At 35.0% G+C, this 11,569-nt stretch overlaps 1 protein-coding gene across 1 annotated transcript in view; it reads left to right on the plus strand.

Moving 5' to 3' along the window:
* SLF1 (SMC5-SMC6 complex localization factor 1) overlaps positions 1-11,569 on the plus strand; it is a 99,767-nt gene that overhangs the window by 61,541 nt on the left and 26,657 nt on the right. The window contains exons 16-20 of the mRNA XM_029942617.1: positions 4,809-4,954; positions 5,920-6,083; positions 6,887-7,020; positions 8,931-9,023; positions 9,414-9,596. Coding sequence (XP_029798477.1) covers positions 4,809-4,954; positions 5,920-6,083; positions 6,887-7,020; positions 8,931-9,023; positions 9,414-9,596 — 720 coding nt within the window. The remainder of the gene's footprint in view (positions 1-4,808; positions 4,955-5,919; positions 6,084-6,886; positions 7,021-8,930; positions 9,024-9,413; positions 9,597-11,569) is intronic.

Consider the following 11,569-nt stretch of genomic DNA (forward strand, 5'->3'; position numbering starts at 1 on the left):
CAAAGTTTTCTTGGACCATCGATTTGCTTTTGATAATATGAAAGGTTTTTATTCACCTTTTATTGTTTTTAAAGCTTATTTAGTTATTTTGAGAGGGAGAGCATAAGTGGGGAAGGGGCAGAGAGAGAAAATCCCAAGCAGGCTCCACACCACCAGCGCAGAGCTGGACACGGGTCTCGAACCCACAAACCACGGGATTGTGAACAGAGCCAAAGTGATGCTTAACCCGCTGCGTCACCCAGGTGCCCCTTTATTCACCTTATAAGTAATCTGCCTAGTAAACAACAGTTCTATGTATTATCAAAGTAAGTTCCTCTGTTGTCTTAAGTTTTTGATTACTTAAGAAGACAATGTTTTCTGTTGCTAAGGTGATTGTTTTTTTTGTTAGGTTTTTTTTTTTTGGCTACTTAAATTTCTATTTTTAGTGCAAATTCTTTGTCACTTTAGATAAATTATTTCACAGTGGCTTATAATCCTATTTGACCAAGTGTTCTAAAATATTTTTTTTAATGTTTACTTTTGAACGGGAGAGAGAAAGAGCGAGAGAGAGCGAGCACAAGCAGGGTAGGGGCAGAGAAGAGAGGGAGACACAGAATCCAAAGGAAACTCCAGGCTCTGAGCTGACAGGACAGAGCCCAGTGTGGGTTCAAACTCAGACCACAAGATCATGACCTGAGCCAAAGTCAGACACTCAACTGAAGGAGCCACCCAGACTCCCCCCAAAGTTTTTGATATTCTTGACAAACGTCTCAAAGTCGAATTCTAAAGTCTTTTTTGACTTTGAAGTAAATTTGGGATTTTGCAGAGGATTTCTGGAATATTGCAAAAGTACTTTCTTTCTCCTTGCTCAGATGAGTAATTCTAAACGAGTTAGGTTTATGTGATAGGTCATAATGGGAAACACTGTCAAACAAGAAGTAATACTTAAGCCTTCCTTATGTTGTTTTTCTATAGTTGTATGTAAGTGTTCCAAAAATAATATAAAATTCCCAGAAATGTGATACCTAGGTATAATGGTGTTACTTGTATTTCTAGTTATCATCTTAAGATATGTGCCACAGAGATAAACAGATTGTCTTGTTAATGGCATTGCATTGTTACGAACTCTCACCGGACCCTTAACCAGGGCCATTTTTAAGTTTGTTGTTTACAGAGTTACTGTTCTACTCTGTTGCCTTTGTGAATGTGTCATCCTCAGAGAGATTCATGGAAAGGACTCTGACAAATGCTCTAGAATATTGTTTCTCATAATTTTCAGCTCATACCTTTAACTGGGTAAGGATTTGCAGAACTCTGATGGAGAAACCCTGTTTCCTAAACAAATATATGGTCATAATCAATAAGAATTAATTTTATGGGACTGAATGGACTAATAATGAGGATGACTATAATTTTTATAACCTTTTGTTTGAAGTGTTACCAGTATTTAATGTTATGTTTTTCCACTTTTAAAGAAACTTTACAACAAATGGGTAAAATATACCTTTGTTAACAAAGACAAAAACCTTAGCTTTGTCTCCCTGCCTGATCTCTCTGGAACTCAGAAACTTCTTAATATTCTTATTTTCAGTACAGTTATTTGCATAAGTTCAATAAGAATCCATTTTCCTTGTAAAAAGACACAATTGGAAACATTGGTTGTGTTGCCAAAGTTTTGGCTGTAATGTCATATTTTAGAATGTGCATAGAATCACATTATGACCAGACAGCTTTAAGGAACTAAAGCTCACTTCATGGAGCCATTAAGTCCCCATGGAAAAATAGCCTGGTACCTTGCTTTCAGGGTTCCCAGCAGCCTTACCAAGTAAACAAGGTCACTTCCCAGCAGGCTCAGAAGCCTCTGGATATTTTGGAGAACTTAAGAAAAGAGGAATTTATCACCTGTATTAGGTATTGCAGGCAAAGTCTGATGGCAGGAACTTTGCTTAACTTCCTAGTCTTAAGAGTCTTTTGAAAGCTTAGTCATTGGGGTGTATGGCTGGCTCAGAGGAGCATGAACTCTTCATCTTGGGGTTGTGAGTTCAAGCCCCATATTGGGTATAGAGATTACTATAAAAAAAAAAAGTTACTTTTTTAAAATTATAAAAAAAAAAAAGGTGAATCTGAGATCCTTATGAAAAGTTCCAGCAAAGCAGATTTAAAAAGCATCTATATGACCAATAACTATTCTTGCTGCACTTATGTAAATAATCAGCCACATTTACTGAAACTAGACTTAATTTGCAAATGAATTTGTCTCATTGTGGTTATATTTGGGAGAATGGGTGCGACTGTAGAAAGAAAAATTGTTTCTGTAATATACTTTTATGGATATCAAATTCTATTTCTGTTAATTGTCTTTGAGGTCTTGTTTTCTACCTGTAAACTGGACTAGAGGCTGAATTCTTCTTGTTCCCTCCAATATTTGGCTATAACTCTTCAAACTGACAGTTCTAAGTTTTTTCCCACCTTTCTGACTAGGAATTGTTGAAAACTGAAATTGCCCTTTTCCTGAAGCTGTGCAAGAAAAAGCTGGACAACTTGACATAAACTTGAGAAAAATTTTCACAGCAGCTGATGCATGGACAGTCTTCATACCTACTGCTGTGTGGCCACTCAGAAAACTCACCAGAGATATTCACACTGCAAACCAGGAAAATCTGTCAGATTCCCATGCCTGCCCTCATTCCATCTGAAAATGTTTTGAAGCTGACATCTAGAAATGTTGACTGGCTGCCTTCAGAACTTAGAAATTTAGATGAGTCTGCCCCAGCCATTAACTTTTGCTTCCATAGAAAGAACCTTAGTAAATTCTGGTTTGTGCAATGTAGACCTGACTTTGGGAGCCCACCTGCATTACTACTTCTTGAAATAAGACACAACTCTTTTACTTGAGCTGACCAGTTCTCAGGGCTAGGAAACTGATTCAGTGTCGTGGAGCAATCTATCCACTCAGCTTCTAAAATGCTAAACTTCTTGGGAAGTTTCCAAGGCAGGAATGGAGGGAAGCAAAATATGCCACCTCAGAATGTGCCACTTTAGCAGGTGAATTATTTTGAAATAGACAATCAGAATCAAAAGGCCTTGGGGGAGGGGTGCCTGGGTGGCTCATCTGATTAAACATCCAGCTCTTGATTTCAGCTCAGGTCATGATCTCATGGTTCACGGGTTGGAACCCCACATAGGACTTCACATTGGCGGTACAGAGCCTGTTTGGGGTTCTCTTTCTTCCTCTCTCTTTCTGCCCCTCCCGTGCATATGCTCTCTCTCAAAATGGATAGAGGGTTTGGTTCTGGAGGAGAAATATCACCAGAGATAACTATAAAGAATATAAGCTAGGTGTGGTAAGCTAAGGCAAGTTTGGCAGAGCCTATTTGTTCAGATTCTTCTCTGTGTCCCCTTGTGTCTCCATAGCATGTCAAATATTTCTTTACCAAACATTTGCTTTTCCCAGTTTCCTGTAAATTGTCCTCCTTACCTTTGAAGCCACAGACCCCTACCTCCATTCTCCTTAACCAGGATGGCACGTAAACCTTATTTACGTGTCTTTGAACCTCTCATGTCTATGAGGCATCCATATGAAAAGAATTAAATTTGTTTTTCCTATGTTAATCTGTCTTATGTCAACTCAATTAATAGACTAGCCAAAAGAACCTGGAAGGATAGAGGAAAAAAATGTTCTCCCCTACAGTAGTGAATCTACCATATTGTATAATATCTGGTTTTTATTTAATTTTGGCTCTTTTAGTATCTTGTTGATTGGTCTTGTTTATTCATTATATTCCATTGTATCCTCCATTCTGTTACTTATACAGAAAGTACCAATGGGGAATTCATAACATCGAATAAGTTATTTTATGTGGCAAATAGTCCTTTCTTTCAGTTTTCATGTCTATTTATGCATTTCTGTGTTATTGGAGAACTTGAGGTTTTTGGAAAAAAAAATTTGAGGCTCTTGGTGGGTTTTTTGTTTGTTTGTTTTGTCCCTTAAAATTATAGCCCTCTCCCCTACTTCCTATATAGTAGAATGGGTACAGATTTCTAAGGATGTCCTTATATGTTTGCTTGTCTTCTATTTTCCTTTTCTTTACATTTATTCCTCCTCTGCAGTGATAGGATTCATGGATGTTGTCCTGGAAAAAGGTCTAATTTCTTTCTTTTGGTCATCTCAGATAACATATGTGTCCATTAAGAAACCAAACACTGGTTTGCCAAAGGTACAACTCTATTGTGGGAAGAGATCTTTACATTAGTTGGAAAATATAGTGATAAAATCCTATACCTATGTATTCATATATCACCTCTCTATTCATGTGTGTATAATCTAATTTCGAAAATTTTATTTAAAAAAATAAAAAAATATGGGGCACCTGGGTGGCTTAGTCAGTTAAGTGGCCAACCTCAGCTCAGGTCATGATCTCACAGTTCATGAGTTCAAGTCCTGCATGAGGCTCGGTGCTGACAGCTCAGAGCCTGGAGCCTGCTTCAGATTCTCTGTCTCTTTCTCTCTCTGCCCTTCTCCTGCTCATGCTGTCTCTCTCTTTTAAAAATAAATAAAACATTAAAAAAATTTTTTTAAGTAAAAAGAATAAAGTAATAAAAAGTAATGGTTGTTTCAAATGTGAGAACATGCACCTTAAAAAAATAAAATTTCTAGTTTCTTGAAAGACAAGAATCTATTTTTTGGTGGTTTAAAATTATTTGAATGAATCTTACTGGTGTAGGCGTTATCATTTCAATGAATAACACCCATGCAGAATATATTTTATAGAAAGAGAAGTTTTACAGGGTGTAGCAACAACTATATTTATTTCTCTTGCCTTGTACAGACTTTTCTTCACAGGAATTAGAGATTTTCATTTGTTCCTTCTCCTCCTCTTGGCTTCAAATGTTTGTGGCAGAGGCAGTCTTTAAAAAGTTGTATTCACAGAGTTCCATCACCATGTCTTCTGAGCCACTCTCTCTCCAAAAAATGGTAAGCACCACTCTGTTCTAGTTCTTTTAGTTGCCAAAAAATGAGTTCATAAATTCAACTTTAAAATGATTTTTGTTATTTCTAATAATTGGACAGAGTTTATTACCCCTAAATCTTTGAAGTTTATATCAGTCTATACAACCTTTCAAATCTGTGTAAGAGTGGGTATTTTTCTACCTCAGAAATGAAGTAATTGGTGAATAGAAATTTTAATTACTTTGTTGAGAGTAATTAAGGATTGATAACAGAAAAATAATACAAAAATCTTTGTTTCCTTGCCATAGCACATAAGATAATAATTTTGGAAAGATGTAGATCCAAAAAAAATTTATGTAGTATTTAATGGTATTTAAAAAGCAAAATTTGTAAATGATACGACAAGTTTTTCCTCTTTATCTTATATATACACTTATATAAGCTGCTTTGATTCAAGGTATTCCAGTTGTATTTTGTCTGTTTTTAAGATCTACTGTCTTCAGTTTCTTCAACAAACGAGAAACATGCTTGTTTTTGGAGCAAATTGGGCAGGTAGTGTTTTGCTGCAATCTCTGTCTTTAACGACTTTTGCTCTTCTTCCACTATTCCAGACTTGTTTCATCCCCAAGGAAGGTACTACCAAAATGGAAATGACAAAATACTGGTGTACATAAACCATAAATACTTAAAATATGCAGATGAACTATAACAAATTGGGCATTAGACTAATCAGAAGAAGGTTGCTAGATGAGCATCTAAAGTGAATTTGAAAAAATAGTTATTTTCAAGAAGGTATTTTTCTTTTTACATATGTCATATTAATGACATGGAACTAGCAGCTTTCTTAATATCTTAGCATGTTCAAATGAGAAAGGATAGCAACCAAGAAAACATAAACAATCTAATGGTGAAATGAATCAGATAATTTCTTTTTAGTGCTTTCTAGGTCTTGGTAGTTGAGAAAGCATTATAATATTATTTTGCAACAGGTATATTCCTATTTGCCAGCTTTGGGGAAGGCTGGTGTGCATGGGGCTGGAAAGATGCAGATAGCAAAGAAAATAGGACCGCGGCCTTGCCTTGAATCTCAGAGAGCCTTGTTAATGCTGAATGGTGCCACACAGAAACAAGTAGAAGGGCTGCCAGAGTTACCGTAAGTGATGCTCACATATCAACCACCCTTCCCTTTAAAGTACAGACCTTTTTGGGACACATTTCTTAAACTTTATATATAGTTACCTGTGATATTGTCTGAATTATACTGAGTAACACAAAACTCAGTTTGAGATGTATCAACAAATCTATATGATCAACATTATTGCCATCTGTACTTCAGGGTACATGTTTTGTATCAGGGTCAAGTGCTTCCCAAAAGAAGAAAAAAATGTTTTTCAAATTCTTCTACACCATTTTTGCCTGTGATTTAAATTACTGCTTGTATATAATCTGACAGAGCTTGGATTTCAGAATCCATAGTCATGTAAGATACTCTGAATTGTTAACAATAGCTTTCCCCAAATGAGAAGAATCTTCTAAAAGTTTATGGTATAAAATTCAGAAAACCTTAAAATGTTGTTAGGAAGAGTAGGATCAGAATATGAAAATAAGAATGAGGAGCAGGAGCCTGCATTTGAATCTTAGCACTTGCCTTTTTTTCCCTCTGCCAAATGTACTTTACTTGGTCTCTTCGTCTACGTGACAGTCCATATTCATTAACTTTTCAATGGGCAGTTGGAGGTACCAGTTATTAAAATAAAAATTAATGCATGAAATCTTATTTCTGCACATTTGAAATAAATATAAAAATACAAGCAGTAAGGACTTGAATGAATAAGGGGCGGGTTAAATGAACAGGAGGCTGGATTTTTGAAAGTACTCAGTATGTAGTGTACACTGCCATGCCTTGGTGAAAAGCAAGCTTGCTTTTTTTTTTTTTTTTCCTTACTTTATTTTCAGAGAGCTGAACGTTGCTAAATGTTCCTCATCGTTAAAAAGATTGAAAAAGAAGTCAGAAGGAGAATTATCATGTTCCAAGGAGAATTGCCCCTCTTTAGTTACAAAGATGAATTTTCACAAAACTAATCTAAAAGGTATTCCAAGTATCTAATTTATGCTAGGAAATTATCATGGTTGTAGTCAGTATTTGTGAGTTTTATACACTGGCCCTGATGAATACTTGAACTTGACTAGGTCCAGAAACTATCTTCTTAGCCTATTATTTTTTTGAACTGTCATTTATGCAGAGAAAGTGGTTGTTTAATACTCACATTTAATAAAATATCCCTCCTTTTTCCCCCTGCCTCTCAAGATACTAACTCGTGTTGAGCTCATTCCAAATTTGCCCGCCTTACTTTTCTATTCCACCTCAACCTGTACAGCTTGGGATTAGAGTCTTTTGATTTGAAAGTATAATTCAGTCTTCATCTCTCTCAGTCCTAGACATTTTGTTAACAAAGAATGGGGAGTAGTCTATGTTACATAGCTGTGTTAAGCATATGGACTCTTTTCTCCCAGGCATTGAGCCCAGACTATGAAATGTGTTTGGCTTTTGGTTCTAACTATACTGGAACCTAAGTACCTAAAGGATGGAGTTACAAGAATAGTGCTATAATAATTCACTTTGGCACCTCTTTTACTTAGTGACCTCTTAACTCACAAATATAAGACTCTTCCAAGAGTCTATACCTGGCCAAAGAAGATTGCGGAGTCTCTTGATAAGAAGCTGTATTGTGCTTTTAATACAAAGATTATCATTAGGACACCAATGTGAACAGTAATTGAAGCTCTTTTAATCTTTCAACATGAATAAAAGTTCATAATAGCATTTCCTTTATTTAAAATAGCTGCGCATTTAGCTCAAAATGTGAAAAATGTATTAAAGAAGAGCTCCGATATTAACTACACAAACAGTATCCTTTCTCTTTGTTTATTGTGTCAGAAAGTAAAATGAATATGAATGACTTTAAGCTGAACAGCAGAGGGAACTGGGAGGGAGGAAGAGAACTGAGAAATAGTAGAGAAAAAAAAAAAACTTAAAAAGCTTTCCAGTGCATGTGAAAGAGATGTTTTGATAGAAGTTACAGAGATAATTTATAAAATTAAATACTAAAAATATGCTATTTAGTATTTTATAGCAAGAAAGAGTTTGATTCAGTATTTCATTTGTTTTTAGGCAGTCGCTTACTATAAGTTTTTTTAAATTCCCGATATATCAAATAATCACTTATGTCTTATTAATCTTGGTTACAACAGAGATGGATATGGACACTTTTAGCCAGCAGGCATTAATTGCATCCCTCCTAGAAAAAACTTTACCATTTCATTTGTCACTCTGTTTCAGCTTTAAATGGTACTAGGATTTTTTTTTCGTGTGTGTGTGTGTGTGTGTGTGTGTGTGTGTGTGTGTGTTTATATTAAGATTCCCCCATTTCTCCTTCTCTGTGCTGCTGTAGCCAAGCCAGACAGCCTATTGAGAAGCAGCAAACCATCTGTTAATGGATTTGAAGTTCTGAATTATACTTGAGTGTGTAGAGGCACTCGTGCTTAGCCAGAAACATTCATTTGAATTAAGCTATAAATGCTGTATAAAAAAGAGCCATACATTTAACGTAGGTTCATGAATAAATTTAAGAGAGGGCAATTGCACTCTAAACTTTTATTGCTGCAAAACCCAGTATTTTTGGTGTTCTCTGATCATTTGGAGCTTTTATAGCGGGATTGAAGCTTTAAACCTTGAACTAGGGGGAGACAATGCCTGTATTAAACCTTTTGCAGTAGAATTTCATTGCTGAATTGCTGATAGAACAGAAGCTCTATGGATTGGTGGGTATCCCACCCCCCCTCTTTTTTTTAATGCGAGAAATGTTTAAACCATTCAGAAGGAAAACTCAATAAATAATTTTCTGGCATGTGGCCAGATCTCCTAGTTCATGCCCTTTGATTATTTTCTTTAGTTTATATCTTGTCTTCTCTGGAATAATCTATTAATTTTTTATGGCAGGAGAAACAGCCCTCCATAGAGCTTGCATAAATAACCAAGTGGAGAAATTGATTCTTCTTCTCTCTTTGCCAGGAATAGACATCAATGTTAAAGGTAAGTTCTCCATTTTTGTGGTCTGATCCAGTGTCTTAATATTTGTGATATTAAATAGTTTTATGTCAACATTAAGAAAAATCATTTAAATATGTTTACCTAACATATATTTAAAATATGACCAGTTACAAAACCAGGAGATTAGTGATTAATAGTGCAGAAACGTTTTTTTGTTCATATTTTGATAAGATTTCAAAATCCATATTTTAAAACTGTTGTATTTTCTTACAGTTAGAAATAGGACTACATGTTAGACATTTTTATCAAAACATGCTATTTCTCTATGAAGCATCTAGAATGTCACATTGATAAGGGAAGCAGAATATCAATACTTCACTACCAAAAGTCCTACTTTTGCTGTTTTAAAACTTGCCTTGATTTCTAATTTAGACAATGCTGGCTGGACGCCTTTGCATGAAGCCTGTAACTATGGCAACACAGTGTGTGTCCAGGAAATTTTGCAACGTTGTCCAGAGGTAGATCTGCTCACTCAAGTGGACGGGGTGACTCCTTTGCATGATGCACTGTCAAATGGACATGTAGAAATTGGCAAGCTGCTGCTACAGCATGGGGGTGAGTGCATTTATGCTAAACGGGTTTTGATAAATTATCCAGTTTTTTGATGAATCCCTAAAAGATAGACAGCATTTTATGCGTAAGATCTATAAGGAAAGATGCCTTTATTTCATATTAGTGAAAAAGATAAAAAAATCTCCTAGAACATAAGCACCTTTTCTTTAATAGGGATGTATTTTCATAGTATGTAGATATATATTTTATTATAAAGTCTATTTAGGTTTGTATATGAGGTTGTATTTTGAATTGAATGTATTGATTTTAAATTATTAATTAATCCTTTTACTTAAAGTATGTAAGGTCTTTGTGAACGAGCCATTTCTGAAAGCTTATTAATAAAATAATATAAATGTTCCATTGTGATTAGTTGGATTTTTCATTCTTGTTTCATTGCTTGTATATAACTGCTAACTCGATTAATCTTTTTTTATAATCTTTTTTTAATGAGTCATTTCTTTACAGACTATAAAAAAGGTATCCTAGAATATCTTTCTTCATTCACATTTTGCAGTCAATTAAGTTACAGTAGGAAGATTTTTTTCAAATGATGTAACTGTTGTGCGGGGGTTTTGTGATGGAGAGAAATTGAGCTTAATATGCATCTGCTGCTTTTTCTGGTTTTTGATACCTGCATTTCTGAGAGCACCCTAGCCCCCTCTTAAGTGACGTTCTTCTTCTATCTGATGAATGATATAAACTTAGGTTAAATTTTACAGATAACTGATTTATGTTTTATAAGAGAAACAAAGGGAACATGATGACTAGCTTGTAATGCAGAAAAAAAAAATTTGTGTTAAATTTCCTGTTACTTTTCTTTGTGCTAACTTGAAATTGAAAATTATTTTCTTATAATTAAAGCTGTTTCATTTTGCATGAAAGTAAAAAGCACATTTTCTTTAGATGTCTTCCCCCCCCCCCCTTCATATATATATCCATAAGTGAGTGGTTGTATAGCTTGGTAGTTTAAGCAGTTTGGTTATTTATAGTCTTCTCCTGCCCCCTAAAGGCCTTAGTGTGTCTATTTTAGTGACACCATTTCATAATCAATATGTTTTTCAGTTCTTCCACTTTTTTTAGTATCATACGTTTACTAAACTATAATGTTCTGTCTCCTAAGTGCTTTATTTTTCTACTCAATCATGTATGTGACATTCGAAGCCAGTATTTGGCCTTGCTTCAAATGATCTAAGCAATGTAAAAGCCATTATTGTATTAGGTCCAACTCTTCAGAAGAGAATGGGATTACACTGACAGAAGTGAATTTTTCCAGGGCTCTTGGTGAAGAATAGTAAATGTATGAGTTTATTGTCATAAGAGAGGAAATCTACTTGTAGGTGAATATACCACAGCCCTTTGACAGTCGCACTTGCACTTACCTTTCCCTTATTCGTATTCTGAGTTTGGACCTGTCAGATGGTTTAACACCATCATTATAGAAACTAAAGTACATTATTGCTTTATAAACTGTGAGTTACTCAGTGCTGAGAGAAGTAATTTCGAGAGTTTATTTATGTGTGTAAAGCCTTTGTTTACTTTTGACATCTTGTGTCTATAATTTTCTTGTATTTTTTTTAAGAGGGAATCATTTGGCACAGTTTTTTGAAATAAAACATGACAAGAGACCTACCTGATTTTGATTTAGAATTCTTTTTTCCACAAAATCAATCACATATTACTAGTGGCTGATCTTTTATATTAAATACATTTTATATCTACAACTATGTATCTAGTTTCACTACACGAAACACTACATGTGTTTCATCAGATTCATCATTAGGAATTTTTGCAGCTGTAATCTGTTCCCTGGCAATATGCTCTTCTGCTGTATGTAGGATCTTCTGATCATGTCTTCTAGTACTAAAACCTTTCTATCCCATGTAAGATTTTTATGGCAGAGCTCATAAATAATTATAGGACTTGGCAGAGGAGGTAAACAGTACTCAGTGCTATGTGAGCAAATACAGTCATTT

The sequence above is a fragment of the Suricata suricatta genome, chromosome 6 (genome assembly GCF_006229205.1).
Source record: "Suricata suricatta isolate VVHF042 chromosome 6, meerkat_22Aug2017_6uvM2_HiC, whole genome shotgun sequence".
In the NCBI taxonomy this organism is placed as follows: Eukaryota; Metazoa; Chordata; class Mammalia; order Carnivora; family Herpestidae; genus Suricata; species Suricata suricatta.